The 25,505-nt window shown below is 53.6% G+C and overlaps 1 protein-coding gene across 2 annotated transcripts; it reads left to right on the top strand.

Moving 5' to 3' along the window:
• The first annotated feature begins 1,012 nt into the window (after nt 1–1,012).
• On the top strand, nt 1,013–7,390 carry LOC136002967 (fas-binding factor 1 homolog). Of its 2 annotated transcripts, XM_065658206.1 has the most exons (5): nt 1,013–1,127; nt 1,517–1,578; nt 4,455–4,639; nt 6,780–6,906; nt 7,329–7,390. In XM_065658206.1, exons 2-5 carry the CDS (start codon nt 1,558–1,560, stop codon nt 7,335–7,337), a joined length of 342 nt encoding a protein of 113 aa, XP_065514278.1. In that variant the 5' UTR covers nt 1,013–1,127; nt 1,517–1,557; the 3' UTR covers nt 7,338–7,390. The 2 variants fall into 2 exon arrangements, with proteins under 2 accessions (XP_065514278.1, XP_065514277.1); XM_065658205.1 differs by lacking the exon at nt 1,013–1,127 and having other exon boundaries at nt 1,335–1,578.
• Nucleotides 7,391–25,505: the final 18,115 nt, after the last annotated feature.

Here is a 25,505-nt window from a genome sequence, read left to right as displayed (position 1 = left end):
TATCGACTTGGAAATCTACCTGGAGACAAAAAAACTATAAAAGAGGGACTCTGGTGGGGGTGGGCTGCATGCCGTTGGTGGAGCTGAGACTCCCCAGCCGACCAGCGCTGTTTTGCCTGCTTGCTTAATAAATTTTAATTGGATAATTAAAATTGGCACATGATTCACGATCCTCGTTTATACTACTGTTTTGCATGTTTAGTGCTTGCTTAATAAATTCTAATTGGATAATTAAGGTTGGCATACGGTTTCGCTTGTAACAGCCATGAATAAAACACAGAGTGGCACAGAGCTGATGTCAGACATCTGCTCTGGTTGTGGCTGGGATGGAGTTCTCTTCCCAGCAGCCCATGTGGTGCCGAGTGTTGGGTTTGTGAGCAAACCAGCGTTGCAGCTGCGAGCGCTGGTTGTGTTCGATGCTGTGGGCAGGAGTGCGGACCCAGCGTGTGGTGCCCGGGGCCGGGTGCTGAGCTGGGCTGTCCCTTGGGCAGGGACAGGCTGGAAGGCTCGTGGAAAAGGGACATATTTTAAGGAGCAGAAACACAACCTCCTCACGTTTTCCTCAGCAGTTGCTCCAAACTGAGAATCAGTGGCAACCAGGAGGATCCTCTTTGTCTGAATCCAAGCAGCAAGAAAGAGACACTAACGAGAGATGCCCCTTTGCGCAGACTGGGCTGAACTTTGCTCAGCTCTAGGGGGATGTAAGCAAACGACTTGCAGAGGGGCTGCAAGGCTGCTCCAGCCCCGCAGTGACAGCAGGGCCACTCTGGTCCCTTCAGGGGGATTCGCTCTGGGGACAGAGGAGCGAGGGCGACACGGGCAGGAGCAGCCCGGGGCGAGGGAAGAGCCCGAGCCGCTGCGGCTCTGGGGCCATTTCTAGTCAGGCCGCGCAGCAGACACCCCCGTTGCTATGGCAGCGGGGGCTCTCCAGGGCCGGCCCCGCGCGGCGCAGCCCCTGTCGCTATGGGAACGGGTCCTTCCCCAAGGGCGGCGCGCTCCATGCGGGCGGCGGGCTGGCTGAGCGCCGCGCCGTGCGGCGGCGGGGCCGGGCGGGAGTTCGGCACGGCCGGGGGGTGACGGGCCGAGCAGCCCCGGTTCCCCCGGGCGGGCGGTGGGAGCCGGTGGAGGTGCAGGGGGGAAGCTCTCGGCCCCTGGATTCCCCGAGCGCGGCTGTCGGGGCGGGCTCAGGGAGGAGCTGGGCTGGGAGCTGCGAGGCGCTTCCCGCATCCATCCCTGGGGCGGGCGGGCTGGGGCTGGTGGGGCAGAGGAGCCCCAGGGGTGAGCCAGGGTGGGGTCCGCCGTCACCAGCACTGTCCCGCGGGTGAGCGGGAGGAGGGGCCGGTGCCGTGGCCAGCACGTCCCCAGCCAGGGCAGCACTGGGCGGCAGCAGAGCGGTCAGGGCTGCGACTGCGGAGCAGCCCGAGCTCAGCGTCCTGTTCCCAAATCCTCTGCGCACTTGGGGTGCAGCGTGCGGGTGTTGTGATGACAGCAACAGCTCTGTGCCGTCACCCCTCAGGGGCTCTGTCCGGGCAGGACCTCGGTGAAGGTGTCAGGAGGATGGAGCCAGGCTCTTCTTGGGTGAGAATTAAGGGGCAGGCTGGCAGGGGTGACACTGTTGTGGGAGTCTATTACAGGCCACCAGATCAGGGTGAGGAAGTTGATGAGGCCTTCTATGGGCAGCTGAGCGTGGCCTCACAGTCACAGGCTCTGGTTGTTATGGGGGATTTTAACTACCCTGATGTTTGCTGGAAGGACTACTCAGCCAGCCAGCCTCAGTCTAGGAGGTTCCTCCAGTGCATTGACGATAACTTTCTGATGCAAATGGTGGAGGAGCCAACTAGAAGAGGTGCCCTGCTGGATCTCGTCCTCGCTAACAAGGAGGGTCTGGTCGAAGCAGTAAAGGTGGGGGGCTGCCTTGGTTGCAGTGACCATGAGATGGTGGAGTTCAGAATCTCCTGTGGTGGGAGCAGAATACTGAGCAGAATTGCAACCCTGGACTTCAGCAGGGCCGACTTTGGCCTTTTCAAACAGTTGCTGGAGGAAATCCCATGGGCAAGGCTGCTTGAAGGTAAAGGGGCCCAAGATAGTTGGTTCACTTTCAGGGACTGCTTCTACCAAGCTCAAGATCAGTGCATCCCGACGCGCAGGAAGTCAAGGAAGGGAGCCAGGAGACCTGCGTGGTTAAACAGGGAACTGCTGGGCAAACTCAAGTGGAAGAGGAGGGTTTACAAATCATGGAAGGAGGGGCTGGCCACTTGGGAAGAATATAAGGCTGTTGTCAGAGGATGTAGGGAGGCAACTAGGAAAGCTAAGGCCTCCTTAGAGTTAAACCTGGCGAGAGGGGTCAAGGACAACAGGAAGAGGTTCTTCAAATACATGGCAGATAAAACTAACACCAGAGGCAATGTAGGCCCACTGATGAACGGGGTGGGTGCCCTGGTGACAGAAGATACAGAGAAGGCAGAATTACTGAATGCCTTCTTTGTCTCTGTCTACTCTGCCGGAGGCTGTCCTGAGGAGCCCCGTACCCCTGAGTTCCCAGAGGAAGGCAGGGCAATGGAGGAGTCTGCCTCAGTTGATGAGGACTGGGTTAGGGAGCAATTAAGCAATCTGGACATCCATAAATCCATGGGTCCAGATGGGATGCACCCGCGGGTGCTGAGGGAGCTGGCTGAAGTCATTGCTGGACCGCTCTCCATCATCTTTGCCAAGTCTTGGGAAACGGGAGAGGTGCCTGAGGACTGGAGGAAAGCAAATGTCACTCCGGTCTTCAAAAAGGGCAAGAAGGAGGACCCGGGCAACTATAGACCGGTCAGCCTCACCTCCATCCCTGGGAAAGTGATGGAACACCTTATCCTTGGTGCCATCTTAAGACATATCAAGGAGAAGAGGGTCATCAGGGACAGTCAACATGGCTTCACCAAGGGGAAGTCATGTTTGACCAACCTCATAGCCTTTTATGAAGATGTAACAAGGTGGATTGACGATGGCAGAGCAGTGGATGTGGTCTACCTTGACTTCAGCAAAGCATTTGACACCGTCTCCCACAGCATCCTCACGGCAAAACTGAGGAAGAGTGGACTGGATGATCGGGTAGTGAGGTGGACTGCAAACTGGCTGAAGGAGAGAAGCCAGAGAGTTGTGATCAATGGGGCGGAGTCTGGTTGGAGGCCTGTGTCTAGTGGAGTGCCTCAGGGGTCAGTTCTGGGACCAATACTGTTCAATATATTCATCAATGACTTGGATGAGGGAATTGAGTGTACTATCAGCAAGTTTGCTGATGACACCAAGCTGGGAGGAGTGGCTGACACGCCAGAAGGCTGTGCTGCCATCCAGCGAGATCTGGACAGGCTAGAGAGTTGGGCGGGGAAAAATTTAATGAAATATAACAAGGGGAAATGTAGAGTCTTGCATCTGGGCAGGAACAACCCCAGGTTCCAGTACAGGTTGGGGAATGACCTATTAGAGAGCAGTGTAGGGGAAAGAGACCTGGGGGTCCTGGTGGACAGCAGGATGACCATGAGCCAGCACTGTGCCCTTGTGGCCAAGAAGGCCAATGGCATCCTGGGGTGTATTAGAAGGGGGGTGGTTAGTAGGTCCAGAGAGGTTCTCCTTCCCCTCTACTCTGCCCTGGTGAGACCTCATCTGGAATATTGTGTCCAGTTCTGGGCCCCTCAGTTCAAGAAGGACAGGGAACTGCTGGAGAGAGTCCAGCGCAGGGCCACAAAGATGATTAAGGGAGTGGAGCATCTCCCTTATGAGGAAAGGCTGAGGGAGCTGGGTCTCTTTAGCTTGGAGAAGAGGAGACTGAGGGGTGACCTCATTAATGTTTATAAATATATAAAGGGTGGGTGTCACGAGGATGGAGCTAGGCTCTTCTCGGTGACGACCAACAGTAAGACAAGGGGTAATGGGTTCAAGCTGGAACACAAGAGGTTCCACTTAAATGTGAGAAGAAACTTCTTCTCAGTGAGGGTGACAGAACACTGGAACAGGCTGCCCGGGGGGGTTGTGGAGTCTCCTTCTCTGGAGACATTCAAAACCCGCCTGGACGCCTTCCTGTGTAACCTCACCTGGGTGTTCCTGCTCTGGCAGGGGGATTGGACTAGATGATCTTTTGAGGTCCCTTCCAATCCCTAACATTCTGTGATTCTGTGATTCTGTGATTCTCGGTGACAGCCAGTGGTAAGACAAGGGGTAATGGGTTCAAACTGGAACACAGGAGGTTCCACTTAAATTGGAGAAGAAACTTCTCAGTGAGGGTGACAGAACACTGGACCAGGCTGCCCAGGGGGGTTGTGGAGTCTCCTTCTCTGCAGACGTTCAAACCCGTCTGGACACCTTCCTGTGTAACCTCATCTGGGTGTTCCTGCTCGGGCGGGGGGATTGGACTGGATGAGCTTTCGAGGTCCCTTCCAATCCCTGACATTCTGTGATTCTGTGATTCTGTGAAGGTGTGGGAGACCCACGGGCAGCGGGAGCAGATGCTGCGGCGGGAGAAGGAGCAGCAGGCGGCTCGGCTGCTGTGGCAGCGGCAGGACGCGAGGCAGGAGCGGGCAGAGCTGCTGGCGCAGCACCAGCAACGCCTGAGTGCGCTGGAGCAGCAGCACCAGCTGGAGCGGCTGCGGGAGCTGCAGAGGTGAGAGCGGCACCAGCGGCACACGCGTGGGGCCGGTACCCGGGGTCTGGGCAAAGGAACCAGAGAATGGTTTGGGGAGGCGGTGAAAGGAGAAAATCAGAGTCCAGAAGCGCTGGGTTGTGGGCAGCTGGGTGTCTTGTGGAGTGGGGGTTCGCTTTGTAGGTGGACACAAGGATCTGGCTGGAGACATCATGTCAGAGTGGAGGCGCTGTGTTTTGAAAGGAGTTGTACCCCATGTTTTCTCTACCCCAAATCCCTTTTGTTCGGGTGAACGAGTCACTGACATGTTTTGGGTCAATGAGAAATCTGGTTTTGGAGAAGTCCATAACCCCCAGATGTGTCCGTCCCAGATGTGTCCGTCCCAGATGTGGATGCCGGTCAGTGGGATGCCCTGTGACAGCCCACTGTGCTGGCCCAGCTCCTGGGACCTGGTTCCACATACAGTCACACGTGCGCACACACACACATACATGTATACAAACACACCTACATACACGCACATGCATGTGCGCACACACCTGTGCAGATATTCTCATAGAATCCCAGGATGGAGGGGCAAGGATCACCTGGTCCAGCCTTTCCTGGCACAAGCCCGGTCTAGATGAGCTGGCCCAGCGCCCCGTCCAGGTGAATCTTCAAAGTCTCCAATTTTGGGGAATTCAGCACTTCCCTGGGGAGATTATTCCAATTGCTGGTGGCTCTCCTGGTGAAAAATTTCCTTCTTGTGTCCAGTCAGGATCTCCCCAGGAGTAGCTTGTACCCATCAGCACTTGTCTTTTCCCTGGGACTCTTTGTACAAAGGGCATGTCCATCTTTGTAGCCACCCTGGAAACACTGGCACATGGTGCTGAGCTCTCCCTGAGCCGCCTTTTCTCCAGGCTGAACAAGCCCGGTTCTCTCAGCCTTTGCTCATATGGTGGCTGCCCAGTCCTTTGATCATCTCTGTGGCCCTTCTCTGGACCCTCTTCAGCCTGTCCACATCTGGCTTGGCTGAAAGGGACTTAATTTTCTTGATGCAGTTATATAATTATTACTGCGGTAATCTGAGGGTATGAGGGAAAGAATGATTTGGGGAGGACAGGACACTTTTTATAGCCGTCACGTGTTTTGCAACACAGTGTTCATTGGTCTCTGCCAAGACGATCACAGAGGTGGTGGCTGGGGTTCTGTGATGGAAATGCTTTTGTTCTGGTATTGAAGCCCAAATCGCCTCTAACAGTCTTAGAGCAGTGAATCTGGAAGTGTTGGTTTGCCTCAGCAGGCAAAGCCTCTGCTCCCCAGCGGAGCTCTGTGACCGCTGTGTCACTTGTCAACACCGTCACTGAGCGCAAGGGCAGTGTAAAAACCAGGTGCTTTGGAAAGCTCCCCCGCTCTCTGCTGACGTTTCAAATCTGTCTCATGTGCACCCTGCAAATACGCATTGAGGCAGGAAAGCAGACCTCAGGAAGGTCTGGCCCTGCAGGCTGGACATCCCCAGCCCTGGATCAGCCAGGTGATGCAATAGCACAGCCTCCCGATGTCATAGTGCGTTTCCATGACGGTCCCAGGCTGTCCCCAGGGTCCCCTGGCCGCTGACACCACAACCTCTCTTGCCAGATCTCTGGCTGCCCTCACTGCTCGCCACGCTCTGTGCCGCAGAGACAAAGCAGACGCAGACATTGTCATCCTCATCCCTTTTGACGGCCGCGGCTGAGACAGGTGAAGTCCTGAGACTCTTCCTTCCCTGCCCTAGTTCAGCATCAGGGATGAGCTCCATTGTACCTGAGGGGATTTGCATCCCCAGGCCTTGAGCAAATCCACTGATGAGGAATCCACAACTGCTCTGGGCAACCTGTTCCAGGGTCTCACCCACCTAATAGTGAAAAATGTTCTTTCATCGAAAGCATTGGTATTCTCTGGTGAGACAGGACTCGCATGGTACAGGACCAGGATGTCACCAGTGGGCGATTGAGATGGCTCAGAAAACCCCTGTCAAAGATATTAGCAAAAGTGGTTTTAATATGATGTTGTAAAAGTGCGACTCAACCAAGTTTGATGGCAAGTTCACTCTATCAGTGTACGGCACAATCATTTGAACAGTGATTGAAAACTCCTAAGGCACAGGTCAAAGTACCAAGATGCTCTTCTGCTCTTTCCTCAGGCTTTATCAGCATCTCGCAGCATGGACGGAGCCCGGGTGGGGACTTGGAGACCTCATGGCCCATGGGGCCCCATCATGGCCCAGTTCACCAGCCCTGGACCCAAATACTCAGTCCGAGGAACAACAGGTAAAACAAGGATCAGAGTGGTGCGTTGAGCTCACCCATGGTAAAATCAGCTACAAACCTGTTTCCCTTTTTCCCCCTTCTCAGAGAAGCCCCCTGCTCCTAAAACCTTTCCACGCAAACCCAGTACATGTGAGGTTTGTTTGTTTGTTTTTTAATTTTTATTTCTCTATGATTATCACTGGAGCCAGACTGTCAGGCAGTCCAGTTTCTCTTTAAGATTATTTAGCAATGCAGTTGCAGAAGCATTTATGCTTAGAGGTTTACTGTTTGTTACTACAAGGCACAGTACAGCTCACCTTTATTACTCTTGGAGGAAAAAGGATGGGAATTTTGTGAGCTCGGCAGCTCAGTCTCCTGCAGCTTCAAAGGAGCTTTGAAATGGGGTTGCCTGCAGGTCGCCTTTCATGTGCTGTTCTTCATAGGTTACCTGAACCACAACCCCCTAAAGCCCCCACTTACCCCTGTCAAGGGGCAGAACCTCCTGCAGAAGGCAGCTGCTCGCGAGGTCCTCGATATTGCGTGGAGCCTCCATGGCCAGGAATGGGGAGTGTGTGACTCCAGCCTCTCCCATGGGTGGACTTCCCGAGATAAGCTTCGAGATCATGCTTGGACCAAGTGAGTAACATTTCTCCAACTGTTTGTTCAGATAAGACTAGGATATTTTCACATTTCCCTGCAATAGTGGCACCAAAGTTAGATGGTTGCAAAAGAGAGATGGGTACAAAAGGCTCAGCTCACCCCTTCAGTGAGCTGTAGATGTTTTCCAGCAGCTGGCACTTCTGCAGCGGTTAAGGAGAGCAGCTCTTGTTGAAATTGCCTCCTTGGCTTGAGAAAAAAGGCCACATCTTCACTGCTTTTGTGCTGTTGTCCTCTGCCCTAGGCAATTACTGCCCTGAGAAGTCCAACAGACACGTCCTTAAGTGCCCTCCTGTGCAGTCCATGTCCTTCCAGCACAGGGGCATCAAAACCGACCTCCCTCCAGGTAAGTGACTGCAGGGAGACACCTACCCTTGCGTAGCGTATGAGGCACGGACTCTCGATAAGGTGCAGGGAGAGACATTTATTACAAATTCAGACTTGTATTTATACTTGACAGGATACTTGCTCAAGCATTGCTGATTTGCTAAGTTAGGCATTACATAAGTGATACATTTTGCGTTCCTACCGAAGTTGCTACCAGAAAAGCATTTTTTGATCTGTCACAAGTTACCCCCTGTCCTTGATGTATCAGTCCTGTATCAATCCCTCTGGCCTTAATGTATCAATCAGTACAGTCCTTGCTTCTTGCTTGTTCCCCTGCTTTTGACTCTTGTAGTTTCTCACAGGCTCAATGTCAGAATACCACCACACCCTTGCAGCTCAAGCATCCTCTACTGACAATCTGCTGCTCAGCTTGTTAACCAGGGCCAGTTCAAAGCCTCCACTGCAGGACACAGCTGTTTCCTGACAAGCTTCCTTCATGTGCAGTAGAAGCCAGTGGGGAGTGCTCCTGGTTGGCTGCAGATGCCTTGGCAGGTGCTTGTGCTCATCTCTCAGCCCCAAGGTCTGATCTGTGCCTTTCCCCCCACCCAAGCTGTGCTGCTGGCTCTGAGGAAATAGGGGTACAGCGGACGGATGGTTTTACCAGAGCTGTGGAGTTCCAGTGAACCCCTCAGGGATTTTTCCTTCCTGGTTCTTGCAGTTCCAGCACAAACTCATCTCATCCCACAGAAGCACTGACAGCTCAGTTTTGGAGCTGCCAACAGTGCCCCAGCGTGGCAGAAGGTGGAAGGATTGGGAAAGGGGGCAGACATCCTTCCTGCTCCTCTGAGCAGGTGTCATGGAGGCACCTCAAAGTCAGTTATACGTGGACAACAAGTTCAAACCAGACTTTATTCTGGCCGGAAAAGTGTAGCAAATACACCGACTAGAAACAGGGTTTACACAATTAGTTAGCACTGCAACAACATAAAATACAGGTTCAGATATCAGTTGAGGGGATTATTGTGGTACAACAACATAAGAATAACAAGGATGCACCACATGCATGCATTCAGTCACAAGAAACAAAACTAGAGGCCTCTGACTCCAGGGAACCCACAAGAAATAATCACTCGCCTGGGTTAGGCGAGGGCTCACGCTTGCCTGGTTAGACAAGGACTCATTCGAGGATCTGTCTAGTAAATAACCACTCACCAAATGAGGAGCTGAGGCGCTCTCAATTCCAGGAAGTCTCCTTAGACAGCATCCCAGTCTAAGGAAAGGGCTCCAGTTCACAGACCCGCAGCTCCGAGAAGACCACTCCAAGGGGTCTTCTGTGGGAACCCCGTTTTATAGTCTGGTCAGATGTGGCTGTGGGCATTACACCATGGTCCAGAAGACTGGCAGCTTCTCTGGGCACCTCCTTTGTTGAGGACCCTGTCAACCAACTCAGGGTCCTGTTAAGGACCCTGTCAATTGACCGAGGGTCCCACCCCTCCTGCCCCCAAAGATGGTGGAGGTGAAGTCACCCTGGGGGGCAGGGGAGGATGTGACTGACAGCACCTTGGTACCACTCTGGTGCGTACGTGGGGACAGGCACAGTGGGGCACAAAAGGTGCTAAAGAGCCATCAACTGCCTCAGTGAAGGCTCCAGATCTCAGGGGGACGTGCAGCTGCCACAGCAGCATTTGCAGAGCGCCTGTCTCTGCCCCAGAGGTTTCTTCTCTTCCCATTCCTCTTGCAGGTCCAGGCACCTACACGTTGCCCAGGGTGCTGGGCCCCAGCACGGTGCACACAGCTGCCAGCCCGTGCGATTCCATGAGGTGGAAGAGTCAGCAGAATCACTACAGTGCTGATCTCACCACGGTGAGCTCTGCTTCTCTGCCTTTTTGTAACAGCAGCTGAAGCTGCTCTGCTCTCCTCATGGCAGAAGAGCTGCAAAGCCTGCAGGATCCTTTCTTTGCACATCCTTGGCTGCAGTAGGAGCAGAACCCAAGAGTGCACGTGCCTGCTGTGCTCATCAGCTCTCATGGGAATCTCCCTCCTGCTCTGAGATAAGCCTCATCTCTGCTCCTAGTCCTTGCAGGTTGAATTCGCTTTGCTTGATTGTCACTGTGGAGAGCTGGCAGTGGAGATGAAGGTGGAGGAGAAAAATCCTCAGAGCAATTCCTGAAACATATTTCTGGCAGAAAAACAAACCCCTTCTTTCAGGCATCTGCTCTGAGCTACTTAGGATCAGGATTTCACATCCAGTGGCCACAAAAACACACAGAGAGAAAAATGGCTGCCCACACCTCCACCAACTTGCAATAGAAGGGCTGTGGTGTTTCCAAATCCTTTATATTCCTGCAGAATTTAAAAACCCTTGGGGAATAGCCAGTGATGATCACAAACTCACAGTGCTCTGCTGCCGTACACATGAACTCCCATCGCGCTCAAGATTGGCCCCTTGGCAACCTGGCAGTGTGAAGAGCTGGCGAGAACTGATGGGAATGGCTCCAGGGGATCTCCTCTAGGAGGTCACAGCTGCTGCAAGGCTGAGCTGTTGCAATGAAAAGTTGAAATCTGCCATCACAGATTCATAGAATCATTTTGGTTGGAAGAGACCCTCAAGATCATCAATTCCAACCATAACCTAACTCTGGCACTAACCCATATCCCTAAGAGCCTCATCTGTATATCTTTTAAACCCCTCCAGAGATGGTGACTCCCCCACTTCCCTGGGCAGCCTCTTCCAATGCCCAACAACCCTTTGTGTGAATAATTTTTTTCCTAATATCCAATCTAAACCTCCCCTGGTGCAACTTGAGGCCTTTTCCTCTTGTCCTATCACTTGCTACCTGGGAGAAGAGACCAACACCCTCCGTGCTCTAACCTCCTTTCAGGCAGTTCAGAGATCAGAAGGTCTCCCCTCAGCCTCCTGTTCTCCAGGCTGAACAGCCCCAGGTCCCTCAGCCGCTCCCATCACACTTGTTCTCCAGGGTCTTCAGCAGCTCCATTGCCCTTCTCTGAACTCTCTCTAGCACCTCAAGGTCTTTCCTATAGTGAGGGGCCCAAAACTGACCCCAGGACTCAAGGTGTGGCCTCACCGGTGCCAGTACAGGGGACGATCACTGCCCTGGTCCTGCTGCCCACACTATTCCTGATACAAGCCAGGATGCTGGTGGCCTTTTTTCCACCTGGACACACCCTGGCTCATATTCAGCTGCTGTCAATCAACACCCCCAAGTCCTTTTCTGCTGGGCAGCTTTGCATCTGCTCTTCCCCGAGCCTGTAGCGCTGCCTGGGATTGTTGTGACCCAAGTGCAGGACCATGCGATTGGCCTTGTAGAACCTTAGACAACTGGCCTCAGCCCAGCCATCCAGCCAGTCCAGGTCCCTTTTTAGAGCCTTCGTACTGTCCAGCAGATCAACACTCACACCCAGCATGGTGTCATCTGCAAACATACTGAGGGTGCACTCGATCCCCTCATCCAGATCATTGATAAAGAGATTAAACAGAACTGGCCCCAATACTGAGCCCTGGGGACACCACTCGCAACTGGCCACCAACTGGATTTGGCTCCGTTCAACACAACTCTTTGGGCCCGGCCCTCCAGCTAGTTCTTTATCCATCGCATGTACACCATCCAGGCCATGAGCTGCAGCTTCTCCAGGAGATGCTGTGGGATACAGTGTCAAAGGCTTTACTGAAGTCCAAGTATGCAACATCCACAGCCTTTCCCTCACCCACAAGATGGAGCACCTTGTCATAGGAAGAGATCAGGCTGGTCAAGCAGGACCTGCCTTTCATAAACCCATGCTGACTGGGCCTGATTGCTTGGTTGTCCTGTGTGTGCCATGTGATGTCACTCAGGATGATCTGTTCCATGAGGTTCCCTGGCACCGAGGTCAGATTGACAGGCCTGTAATTCCCTGGATCCTCATTCTGACCCTTCATGTAGATGGGCATCACATTCGCCAACTTCCAGTCGACTGGGACCTCCCCGGTTAGCCAGGCTTGCTGATACACAATTGAAAGTGGCTTAGTGATCACGTCTGCAAGCTCCCTCAGCAGTCTTGGATGGATCCCATCTGCCCCCATAGACTTGTGTGTGTCTAAGTGGTGTAACAGGTCACCAGCCAGTTCCCTTCGGATTATTGGACTACATTCTACTCCCTATCCCTGTCTTCTGGCTCAGGGGGGTGTGTACCTGGAGCATAACTGGTTTGACTGTAAAAGACTGAGGCAAAGAAGGCATTCCACTTCTTTCCAGCCTGCTCCAGTGTCTGTCACCCTCAAAGTAGAGAAATTTTTCCTCATATTCAGATGGAACCTCCTGTGCTTCAGTGCCTATTGCCTGTCATCCTATCGTTGGGCACCACTGAAAGGAGCCTGGTCCAATCCTTTTGACATCCTTCCTTAAGATATTTATAAACATTGATGAGATCGCCTCTCAGCCTTCTCCAGGCTGAACAGACCCAGCACTCTCAGTCCCTTCTCATAAGAAAGGCGCTTTAGTATTAGTATATTAGTAGTAGTAGTATTTTATTATTACATTGTTGTCTTATTAAACTGTTTTTTCTCAACCCACAAGTTTGTCCCTTCCCTTTCACTTCTCTCCCCTGTCCCCCTTTGGCGGGGTGGAGGAAGTATGTGACCAACTATCCTGGTCTTAGTTGCTGGCTGGGGTAAAAGCATGGCAGGGAAAAATAATAGTATCTCGGGAAATCTTGAAAATCACTTTCCAAGATGCTGACACTCTTTTTGGTGGTGGGAAACGGCATGAGAAAGGAAAGCCATAAAAAACTGCAGCTCTGGAGGTCCAGAGTGGATCTGAGGATAAAGAAATGTCATTCTGAGCGTAGTGCTGTGGACATCCAGAGGAGTCTGGATCAGCCATGGCTTTGTGTTTCAAGGAACAGCTGGGGAGGATGGGGAGACAGCAGCACAGGAGGGGACATACTGGGGTGAGAACAAGGTGGGGAAGCGCATGGGGTGTCTGCAGCCTGCAGGGAAACAGCCACAGGCCTGGGACAGTGTAGAACGGCCTGTGGTGGAGATGGCCAAGGGTGAGGCTGAATGTCCCTGGAAGGCCCAAGGTCTTTGTCCCCTTGGCTATGGCTGATGTCCCTGCCACTGAGGCCTAAGAGGAGACTCATCATTGTCATGGCCATGGGGCCTCATTGCTCCTTGTGCCTCCCCAAGGGAGGTTGGGAGGTGTCACATTGTTGTCCCTCACTTGGCATCGCACTCCCCACATCCCCAGCAAGAGCCCTGAGACACACAGGAGGGACAGGATCTCCCTTCGTAGGGGCAGGGGCTCAAGGATTGACCATCCTCCTTCATCAAACAAACCAAGGGTTTTCTCAGCATCAGAGCTGCTGCACTTTGCCTTTGCCTGATGTAATCACAGTCTCCAATTATCTGTTCTAACGAGTCCCTGGGGAGGCTTTGTCAGTGATGGCCTCAGTGGCACCCATTAATGCTTCAAGGAACTTTGGAGTTTGCTTCTGACTTGGACTTCTTGAGGAGATTCTTCAGTCTGCTCTTGGTATCTGAGGTTCATGGACTCAGCACCAAATACGCCATGGGGCTCATTAAAATACAAAAAGCCCTAACGAGCCATGTCTTTTCCTGTCATTTTCTTCAAGTCTGCAACACTTGTACAACTATTTGGAGAGGTTTTGGTGGGTTACTTCGTGATGAAGATTTCAAAGAAGATTTCATAAGGGAGGGTTTTTTCTTTCAGTGGTACTTTCTATCATTCTTGATTTCATAGAAGAAGTGACAGCAGAATTCTACACTGGGCATTGATCCAGAGGGTCACCTGAATACACCGGGACAGGCAGGAGAAGCCTACCTTAAGGTCGAACACTGTATGGACAACCTTGCTCCTCATCCCTCCCCCCCAGTCTGCCAGTTCCCTCCTTGGCCACCTGGGACTTGCATCACTTTTCCTCACATCAGACTTCTCCACTGAGGTCTGCAGGTGGATGATGCAGCTCCTCTGCATCAGCTCCCACCTGCTCTCCTTAGAGACCTGGCTGCACTCAGGCACAGAAAGGTTTCTCTTCCATGCCAACAAGTAAACACAATACAATTTAATAGAGTAAAACACTTTCCACGACTGTCTAAGCTGCATCTGGTGAGGTCCACCGTCCACAAGGGACTGTTTTAGACAGAGTTAGGAAAGGATAGATATAAACACAAATAATGTGTTGACTGCCATGTTAATTAGAGCTCTGAAGAATGGGGCAAGTTTGTAACTCCCTGAAGCTCCAAACAGAAACCAAACAGTTGAGAGGCAACTGAATGACCAAAGAGGAAGCGGAGGAGAAAACCTGAGAGTGCTGGGAAGGGTGTGTGTCCAGACAGTCTGCTGAAAAGTTTTCCTTTGACATGGACCTTGAATCAGGAGAGCTGGAAACTCCTGAATGACAAGGCAGATGAAATAATAGAGTGTTGGTAATAGAAGTACAGGGGAAGACCAATGTTCTCCTCCTTCCTGGTAATTCACATTTTGACATTTTTTTTAAATATGTAAAAAAGTAATACGTAAAAAGCTTGTCCGTGTAGCTGAAGACATGTGCGTCATATCCATTTCTGTTTCTGGAAAACATTTTCCTTTTTGAAGAAAAGAAAACCTCTCAAAGACTTAAAAAAAAAAAAGTATGTTGACATCTTTCTTGGCTTTGAATCTTTGTCTTCAGTTCTTCTTTTAAGTTTCATTGACATCAGCTGACATCTGATGGGCCTACAGGCATTAAGCCAAGATCATTTTCTGTCTTGTATAGCACCCCATGCCCTCTAAAACTTCTCTGCCCAGGACTCTTCACACTTTGCCCAGAGCGAGTCACACTGAGGCGTTGACTGGTTCACTGGTTGAGATGTTGGTTTAGATGGTCACCTACAGCACAGGTGGATTCATGCCCCATAATCGTCTGCTCTGACCAGTTAGAGCCCAACATCACAATGGGATCATATGAGAAGTGAAGTTGAAGGGCCCTCAGGAGTCTGCAGTCCAACCTGTCACAAACTGGGTCAGACCAAGGTGTTCAAGCCCTGATTCAATCAGAGTTTGAAAACCTCCAAGGACAGAGGCTGCTCAGCCTCTCTGGGTGACCCGAGGCAGCACTTGGCTGAGCTCCTGGGGCAGGGGTGTCAAACTCATTTTCACTGGGACCACATCAGCCTCACGGTTGCCTTCAAAGGGCCAACTGTAGTTTTAAGACTGTATAAATGTAGGAATAGTTGTATATATACAGTCCTAAAATTACATTCGTCCCTTTCAAGGCAACCATTGGGCAGATGTGGCCCCTGGTGAAAGTGAATTTGACACCCCTGTTCTAGGGAAAAAACTTTTCCTTATGTCCTGGCTGAACCTCACCTCTTTCACCTTCCACCCATTGTTTTTTGTCCTTCTGCAATGCACTACAGTGAAGAGCCTGGCTCTGCATTCTCCATCACCTCCTCGTTGGCACTGGCAGGCTGTGATGAGGTCCCTGTCAGCCTTCCCTTCTCTGGCATGGACAAGCCCGGCTCCCCCAAACTCTCCCCACAGGCAAAGTGCTCCAGTCCCTGGCTGTCCCCAGGGCCCTTTGCTCAACCCACTCCAGCTTGCCAGTATCTTTCCTGAATTGGGATCTGAGATCTGGATGGAGTATTCCAGAGAATCCCTTCCCTCCACCTCCTGGCCGTGCTCCTGGTGGCACAGCCCAGGGTGCTCCTGGCCTCCCTTGCACCAGGGCACATACTGCCTCCTGCCCAGCTCCCTGCCCAGCCGGACCTTTCCCACAGAGCTGCTCGCAGCCAGGCAGCCCCAGCCTGTGCCATTGCCAGGGTGAGTCCCCTGCAGGGGCAGACACGGGTGTTTGTCCTTCTGGGGCTTCCTGAGGTTCCTGCCAAGACGTGCTCTCCTCCTTGAACCCCTTCATTGAGCACAGAGGCCTGGGTGGGTGTTCCAGTAAAGACCCAGACACAGAAGGCATTGAGTCCCTCAACCCCAGCATCACTCTCTGCTGTTATTAAATTCCCCTCCCCATCCAGTAACAGCCCCACATTTCCCTTGTTCTGCCTTGGTCTCTGATGCAGTGGTCTCTTTTCTTGCAGCCACCAACTCCAGGTGAGCTTTGCCCTTCCCAAAGTCATCCCTGCACAGCAAAGGCGATGCACAGAGACTCCTTGTCTGTACTTGTCCTTGCTGTCACCCCTGGCAGCTGCTTTGTGGCCCCTGTCTGCACCCTGTGCTGTGACAGCCCAGCTCTGCTGCCCCACACATGGTCCCACAGCCCCACGGTGCAGGCACAGCACAGGACAGGGTGCATTCAGGGTGGGGAACAGTCTCCCGGTGTGATGTCCACATGGTCCTTGGTGCTTTCTCACCCCATGGCCTTCCTGTGTGGCAGCCTCTCCAAGCTCCTGGAGAGGCCGTGTCAGCTGTGGGGTTCACAGACAGCCCTGCTCCAGGGTCTGCCAGGGTCTGGGCCAGGAGAGAGGCTGGGCAGGGCTGGCCATTCCCTGAGACAGGCCCTGAGCCCAACAGGAGGATGGAGATGGCCTCACAGGGAACCTCACCCGTAAACCTGGGCTGAGCGGCCAGTGCTGGAAATGGCCCATGAGAGGTGGCCAGTGGCTGGGGGGTGACGAAGGCCCTGGGCCACCTTCCTGGTCTGTCCATGCCACCAAGGTCACAGAGCAGCCTCCTCTCTCCTGCACCTGCAGGACATTGATCCCTCCCACAAGCCCTGGCTCTGCACCACAACCCCTGGTGTGAGTCTTCACCCTGCATGGCCATGCAGCACGAGATACAGGCTGATGTTTTTCTCTCCCAGGTACTTTCCAGGCCAGCTCAGCTCCCTCGAGTCTCTCCCACCTCCCCTGCCCTCTCTCCACCTTCAATGTCCTCTCCCCAGCAAAGCCCAGTCGGGGCTGGTCCCACACCAGTGCCCATTGCAGGTGCTCTGGGCAGTCACCCCACAGCCTCTGCCCCTCTGAAGGGCACAGCAGCTCCTGGGGGTCAGAAAGCGGTCAGCCCCAGAGGTGGGTGAACACGCATGGCAAAAGGAAAAGGAGGCACCTGTGTCCTTTTCTCTCCTTTCCAGGATATCCTGAGAGGTCCTGAGCCCCTTCATGCCATCCCATCTCCCCAGACCAGCACAAAAGCCCTGGCCCTTGAGGTACTCCTTGGACAGTGCCCCATGCCCAGAGGAACCAAATGTCCAACAGCAGCTCCATCACCCAGTTCCTCCTCCTGCCATTCACAGACACACGGGAGCTGCAGCTCTTGCACTTCTGGCTCTTCCTGGGCATCTACCTGGCTGCTCTCCTGGGCAATGGCCTCATCATCACCACCATAGCCTGTGACCAGCACCTCCACACCCCCATGTACTTCTTCCTCCTCAGCCTCTCCCTCCTTGACCTGGGCTTCATCTCTACCACTGTCCCCAAACCCATGGCCAATTCCCTCTGGGACACCAGGGCCATTTCTTATATGGGATGTGCTGCCCAAGTCTTTCTGTTTTTCTTTTTCACTTCAGCAGAGTATTGTCTCCTCACCATCATGTCCTACGACCGCTACATTGCGATCTGCAAACCCCTGCACTACGGGACCCTCCTGGGCAGCAGACCTTGTGTCCACATGGCAGCAGCTACCTGGGCCAGTGGGTTTCTCAGTGCTCTGCTGCACATGGGCAATACATTTTCACTGCCGGTCTGCAAGGGCAATGCCCTGGACCAGTTCTCCTGTGAAATCCCCCAGATCCTCAAATTGTCCTGCTTAGATGCCTACCTCAGGGAAGCTGGTCTTATTGCTTTTAGTGCTTTTCTATTTTGGGGATGTTTTGTGTTCATCGTGCTGTCCTATGTGCAGATCTTCAGGGCCGTGCTGAGGATCCCCTCTGAGCAGGGACGGCACAAAGCCTTTTCCACATGCCTCCTTCACCTGGCCGTGGTCAACCTGTTTGTCAGCACCTCTTCTTTTGCGTACCTGAAGCCCCCCTCCATCTCCTCTCCATCCCTGGATCTGGTGGTGTCTGTTCTGTACTCAGTGGTGCCTCCAACATTGAAGCCCCTCATCTACAGCATGAGGAACCAGGAGCTCAAGGATGCTCTGAGGAAGCTGATGAGTGAATGTTTTCAGCCATAGCCTACCCACCTTCCTCTTCAATGGCTCCAGTGTACAACATGACAGGCCAATCTTTGTTTCCCTCTTATACATTTTTTTTCTTTTTCCACTTGTGATATTGTTGTTCTCAAAGAAATGCCACCCTACATCTCCTCCTGCTTTAATATCCACCCATGTTATGTGATCCAGAGACCTTGTTTAACCAGGGAGTGTCTTAAATACAAGTGAAATCAGTGAACATGATTTTTATTTTTTTTTAATTTTTTAGGGTTTTTTTCTTATGTCTGAGACCCATTCTCATTGTATCAGGGATGAATGGGAAATGAAAATGGTGGAGAGAGGGCAGGGGAGGTGGGAGAGACTCGAGGGAGCTGAGCTGGGCTGGAAAGTACCTGGGAGAGAAAAACATCAGCCTGTATCTCGTGCTGCATGACTATGCAGGGTGAAGACTCACACCAGGTGTTGTGGTGCAGAGCCAGGGCTTGTGGGAGGGATCAATGTCCTGCAGGTGCAGGAGAGAGGAGGCTGCTCTGTGACCTTGGTGGCATGGACAGACCAGGAAGGTGGCCCAGGGCCTTCGTCACCCCCCAGCCACTGGCCACCTCTCATGGGCCATTTCCAGCACTGGCCGCTCAGCCTAGGTGTACAGGTGAGGTTCCCTGTGAGGCCATCTCCATCCTCCTGCTGGGCTCAGGGCCTGTCTCAGGGAATGGCCAGCCCTGCCCAGCCTCTCTCCCGGCCCACACCCTGGCAGACCCTGGAGCAGGGCTGTCTGTGAACCCCACAGCTGACACGGCCTCTCCAGGAGCTTGGAGAGGCTGCCACACAGGAAGGCCATGGGGTGAGAAAGCACCAAGGACCATGTGGGCATCACACCGGGAGACTGTTCCCCACCCCGAATGCACCCTGTCCTGTGCTGTGCCTGCACCGTGGGGCTGTGGGACCATGTGTGGGGCAGCAGAGCTGGGCTGTCACAGCACAGGGTGCAGACAGGGGCCACAAAGCAGCTGCCAGGGGTGACAGCAAGGACAAGTACAGACAAGGAGTCTCTGTGCATCGCCTTTGCTGTGCAGGGATGACTTTGGGAAGGGCAAAGCTCACCTGGAGTTGGTGGCTGCAAGAAAAGAGACCACTGCATCAGAGACCAAGGCAGAACAAGGGAAATGCAGGGCTGTTACTGGATGGGGAGGGGAATTTAATAACAGCAGAGAGTGATGCTGGGGTTGAGGGACTCAATGCCTTCTGTGTCTGGGTCTTTACTGGAACACCCACCCAGGCCTCTGTGCTCAATGAAGGGGTTCAAGGAGGAGAGCACGTCTTGGCAGGAACCTCAGGAAGCCCCAGAAGGACAAACACCCGTGTCTGCCCCTGCAGGGGACTCACCCTGGCAATGGCACAGGCTGGGGCTGCCTGGCTGCGAGCAGCTCTGTGGGAAAGGTCTGGGTGGGCAGGGAGCTGGGCAGGAGGCAGCGTGTGCCCTGGTGCAAGGGAGGCCAGGAGCACCCTGGGCTGTGCCACCAGGAGCACGGCCAGGAGGTGGAGGGAAGGGATTCTCTGGAATACTCCATCCAGATCTCAGATCCCAATTCAGGAAAGATATTGGCAAGCTGGAGTGGGTTGAGCAAAGGTCCTTGGGGACAGCCAGGGACTGGAGCACTTTGCCTGTGGGGAGAGGCTGAGGGAGCCGGGCTTGTCCATGCCAGAGAAGGGAAGGCTGACAGGGACCTCACCACAGCCTGCCAGTGCCAACGAGGAGGTGATGGAGAATGCAGAGCCAGGCTCTTCACTGTAGTGCATTGCAGAAGGACAAAAAACAATAGGTGGAAGTTGAAAGAGGTGAGGTTCAGCCAGGACATAAGGAAAAGTTTTTTCCCTAGAACAGGGGTGTCAAATTCACTTTCACCGGAGGCCACATGTGCCTCATGGTTGCCTTGAAAGGGACAAATGTAATTTTAGGACTGTATATATACAACTATTCCTACATTTATACCATCTTAAAATTAGAGTTGGCCCTTTGAAGGCAACCGTGAGGCTGATGTGGCACCGGTGAAAATGAGTTTGACACCCCTGCCCTAGGAGCTCAGCCAAGTGCTGCCTCGGGTCACCCAGAGAGGCTGAGCAGCCTCTGTCCTTGGAGGTTTTCAAACTCTGATTGAATCAGGGCTTGAACACCTTGGTCTGACCCAGTTTGTGACAGGTTGGACTGCAGACTCCTGAGGGCCCTTCAACCTCATTTCTCATATGATCCCATTGTGATGTTGGGCCCTAACTGGTCAGAGCAGACGATTATGGGGCATGAATCCACCTGTGCTGTAGGTGACCATCTAAACCAACATCTCAACCAGTGAACCAGACAACGTCTCAGTGTGACTCGCTGTGGGCAAAGTGTGAAGAGTCCTGGGCAGGGAAGGTTTAGAGGGCATGGGGCGCTATACAAGACAGAAAATGATCTTGGCTTAATGCCTGTAAGCCCATCAGATGTCAGCTGATGTCAATGAAAATTAAAATAAGAACTGAAGACAAAGATTCAAAGCAAAGAAAGATGTCAACATACTTTTTTTTTTAAAGTCTTTGAGAGGTTTTCTTTTCATAGAATCACAGAATCACAGAATCACAGAATGTTAGGGATTGGAAGAGACCTCAAAAGATCATCTAGTCCAATCCCCCTGCCAGAGCAGGAACACCTAGGTGATGTTACACAGGAAGGCGTCCAGGCAAGTTTTGAATGTCTCCAGAGAAGGAGAATCCACAACCTCCATGGGCAGCCTGTTCCAGGGTTCCGTCACCCTCACTGAGAAGTTTCTTCTGAAATTTAAGTGGAACCTCTTGTGTTCCAGCTTGAACCCACTACCCCTTGTCTTACTGTTGGTTGTCACCAAGAAGAGCCTGGCTCCATCCTCATGACACCCACCCTTTATATATTTATAAACATTAATGAGGTCCCCCCTCAGTCTCCTCTTCTCCAAGCTAAAGAGACACAGCTCCCTCAGCCCTTCCTCATAAGGGAGATGCTCCACTCCCTTCATCATCTTTGTGGCCCTGCGCTGGACTCTCTCCAGCAGTTCCCTGTCCTTCTTGAACTGAGGGGCCCAGAACTGGACACAATATTCCAGATGAGGTCTCACCAGGGCAGAGTAGAGGGGAAAGAGAACCTCTCTCGACCTACTAACCACCCCCCTTCTAATACACCCCAGGATGCCATTGGCCTTCCTGGCCACAAGGGCACAGTGCTGGCTCATGGTCATCCTGCTGTCCACCAGGACCCCCAGGTCCCTTTCACCTACACTGCTCTCTAATAGGTCATTCCCCAACCTATACTGGAACCTGGAACCTGGCTTCTCTGAGAAGTGGGAAAAAGGGAAACAGGTTTGTAGCTGATTTTACCACGGGTGTGCTCAACACACCACTCTGATCCTTGTTTTACCTGTTGTTCCTCGGACTGAGTATTTGGGTCCAAGGCTGGTGAACTGGGCCATGATGGGGCCCCATGGGCCATGAGGTCTCCAAGTCCCCACCCGGGCTCCGTCCATCCTGTGAGATGCTGATGAAGCCTGAGGAAAGAGCAGAAGAGTGTCCTGCTACTTTGATCTGTGCCTTAGGAGTTTTCAATCACTGTTCAAATGATTGTGCCATACAGTAATAGAGTGAACTTGCCATCAAACTTGGTTAAGTTGCACTTTTACAACACCATATTAAAAGCACTTTTGCTAATATCTTTGACAGGGGTTCTCTAAGCCATCTCAATCACCCACTGGTGACATCTTGTTCCTGTACCATGAGAGTCCTGTCTCACCATAGAATACCAATGTTCTTGATAAAAGAACATTTTTTACTATGAGGTTGGCAAGACCCTGGAACAGGTTGCCCAGAGCAGTTGTGGATTCCTCATCAGTGGATTTGCTCAAGGCCTGGGGATGCAAATCCCCTCAGGCACAATGGAGCTCATCTCTGATGCTGAACTAGGGCAGGGAAGGAGGAGTCTCAGGACTCCACCTGTCTCAGCCGTGGCCGTCGAAAGGGATGAGGATGACAATGTCTGCATCTGCTTCGTCTCTGCGGCACAGAGCGTGGCGAGCAGTGAGGGCAGCCAGAGATCTGGCAAGAAAGGTTGTGGTGTCAGCGGCCAGGGGACCCTGGGGACAGCCTGAGACCGTCATGGAAACGCACTATGACATCGGGAGGCTGTGCTATTGCATCACCTGGCTGATCCAGGGCTGGGGATGTCCAGCCTGCAGGGCCAGACCTTCCTGAGGTCTGCTTTCCTGCCTCAATGCGTATTTGCAGGGTGCACATGAGACAGATTTGAAACGTCAGCAGAGAGCGGGGGAGCTTTCCAAAGCACCTGGTTTTTACGCTGCCCTTGCACTCAGTGACGGTGTTGACAAGTGACACAGCGGTCACAGAGCTCCACTGGGGAGCAGAGGCTTTGCCTGCTGAGGCAAACCAACACTTCCAGATTCACTGCTCTAAGACTGTTATAGGCGATTTGGGCTTCAATACCAGAACAAAAGCATTTCCATCACAGAACCCCAGCCACCACCTCTGTGATCGTCTTGTCACGGACCCACAAAAAACAGTGTTGCAAAACACGTGATGGCTGTAAAAAGTGTCCTGTCCTCCCCAAATCATTCTTTCCCTCATACCCTCAGATTACTGCAGTAAGAATTATGTAACTGCATGAAGAAAATTAAGTCACTTTCAGCCAAACCAGATGTGGACAGGCTGGAGAGGGTCCAGAGAAGGGCCACAGAGATGATCAAAGGACTGGGCAGCCACTATACCAGCAAAGGCTGAGAGAACTGGGCTTGTTCAGCCTGGAGAAAAGGTGGCTCAGGGAGAGCTCAGCACCATGTTCCAGTGTTTCCAGGGTGGCTACAAAGATGGACATGCCCTTTGTACAAGGAGTCCCAGGGAAAAGACAAGGGCTGATGGGTACAAGCTACTCCTGGGGTGATCCTGACTGGACACAAGCAGGAAATTTTTCACCATGAGAGCCATCAGCCATTGGAATAATCTCCCCAGGGAAGTGGTGAATTCCCCAAAATTGGACACTTTAAAGATTCAGCTGGACGGGGTGCTGGGCCAGCTTGTCTAGACTGGGCTTGTGCCAGGAAAGGCTGGACCAGGTGATCCTTGTCCCTTCCAGTCAGGGATTCTGTGATTGTATGAGAACGTCTGCACAGCGTGTGTGCACGTGTGTGCATGTATGTAGGTCTGTGTGTATGCATGTATGTGTGTGTGTGCACACGCGTGACTGTGTGTGGAACCAGGTCCAGAAGCTGGGCTGGCATGGTGGTCTGTCATGGGGCATCCCACTGACCGGCATCCACATCTGGGACGGACACATCTGGGACGGACACATCTGGGGGTTATGGGGTTCTCTACCAAAACCAGATTTCTCATTGACCCAGATTATGTCAGTGACTCATTCACCTGAACGGAAGAGATTTGGGGCAGAGAAAAGACAGGGTCCAGCCCCTTTCAAAGTACAACGCATCATGTCGATGTCCCCAGCCAGATCCCAGTGCCCACCTACAAAGCAAACCCCCACTCCACAAGACACCCAGATGCACACAACCCAGTACTTCTGGACTCTGATTTTCTTCTTTCACCGCCTGCCCAAACCATTCCCTGGTTCCTTTGCCCAGAGCAGGGGTACCGGCCCCACGCGTGTGCTGCTCGTGCCGCTCTCACCTCTGCAGCTCCCGCAGCTGCTCCAGCTGGTGCTGCTGCTCCAGCGCACTCAGGCGCTGCTGGTGCTGCGCCAGCAGCTCTGCCCGCTCCTGCCTCGCGTCCTGCCGCTGCCACAGCAGCCGAGCCGCCTGCTGCTCCTTCTCCCGCCGCAGCATCTGCTCCCGCTGCCCGTGGGTCTCCCACACCTTCACAGAATCACAGAATCACAGAATGTCAGGGATTGGAAGGGACCTCGAAAGCTCATCCAGTCCAATCCCCCCGCCCGAGCAGGAACACCCAGATGAGGTTACACAGGAAGGTGTCCAGACGGGTTTGAATGTCTGCAGAGAAGGAGACTCCACAACCCCCCTGGGCAGCCTGGTCCAGTGTTCTGTCACCCTCACTGAGAAGTTTCTTCTCCAATTTAAGTGGAACCTCCTGTGTTCCAGTTTGAACCCATTACCCCTTGTCTTACCACTGGCTGTCACTGAGAAGAGCCTGGCTCCATCCTCCTGACACCTTCACCGAGGTCCTGCCCGGACAGAGCCCCTGAGGGGTGACGGCACAGAGCTGTTGCTGTCATCACAACACCCGCACGCTGCACCCCAAGTGCGCAGAGGATTTGGGAACAGGACGCTGAGCTCGGGCTGCTCCGCAGTCGCAGCCCTGACCGCTCTGCTGCCGCCCAGTGCTGCCCTGGCTGGGGACGTGCTGGCCACGGCACCGGCCCCTCCTCCCGCTCACCCGCGGGACAGTGCTGGTGACAGCGGACCCCACCCTGGCTCACCCCTGGGGCTCCTCTGCCCCACCAGCCCCAGCCCGCCCGCCCCAGGGATGGATGCGGGAAGCGCCTCGCAGCTCCCAGCCCAGCTCCTCCCTGAGCCCGCCCCGACAGCCGCGCTCGGGGAATCCAGGGGCCGAGAGCTTCCCCCCTGCACCTCCACCGGCTCCCACCGCCCGCCCGGGGGAACCGGGGCTGCTCGGCCCGTCACCCCCCGGCCGTGCCGAACTCCCGCCCGGCCCCGCCGCCGCACGGCGCGGCGCTCAGCCAGCCCGCCGCCCGCATGGAGCGCGCCGCCCTCGGGGAAGGACCCGTTCCCATAGCGACAGGGGCTGCGCCGCGCGGGGCCGGCCCTGGAAAGCCCCGCTGCCATAGCAACGGGGGTGTCTGCTGCGCGGCCTGACTAGAAATGGCCCCAGAGCCGCAGCGGCTCGGGCTCTTCCCTCGCCCCGGGCTGCTCCTGCCCGTGTCGCCCTCGCTCCTCTGTCCCCAGAGCGAATCCCCCTGAAGGGACCAGAGTGGCCCTGCTGTCACTGCGGGGCTGGAGCAGCCTTGCAGCCCCTCTGCAAGTCGTTTGCTTACATCCCCCTAGAGCTGAGCAAAGTTCAGCCCAGTCTGCGCAAAGGGGCATCTCTCGTTAGTGTCTCTTTCTTGCTGCTTGGATTCAGACAAAGAGGATCCTCCTGGTTGCCACTGATTCTCAGTTTGGAGCAACTGCTGAGGAAAACGTGAGGAGGTTGTGTTTCTGCTCCTTAAAATATGTCCCTTTTCCACGAGCCTTCCAGCCTGTCCCTGCCCAAGGGACAGCCCAGCTCAGCACCCGGCCCCGGGCACCACACGCTGGGTCCGCACTCCTGCCCACAGCATCGAACACAACCAGCGCTCGCAGCTGCAACGCTGGTTTGCTCACAAACCCAACACTCGGCACCACATGGGCTGCTGGGAAGAGAACTCCATCCCAGCCACAACCAGAGCAGATGTCTGACATCAGCTCTGTGCCACTCTGTGTTTTATTCATGGCTGTTACAAGCGAAACCGTATGCCAACCTTAATTATCCAATTAGAATTTATTAAGCAAG

Source organism: Caloenas nicobarica, unplaced genomic scaffold, assembly GCF_036013445.1.
Source record: "Caloenas nicobarica isolate bCalNic1 unplaced genomic scaffold, bCalNic1.hap1 Scaffold_92, whole genome shotgun sequence".
In the NCBI taxonomy this organism is placed as follows: domain Eukaryota; kingdom Metazoa; phylum Chordata; class Aves; order Columbiformes; family Columbidae; genus Caloenas; species Caloenas nicobarica.
Note: the sequence above shows the minus strand (reverse complement) of the source record. Positions and strands in the feature narration are given on the sequence as shown.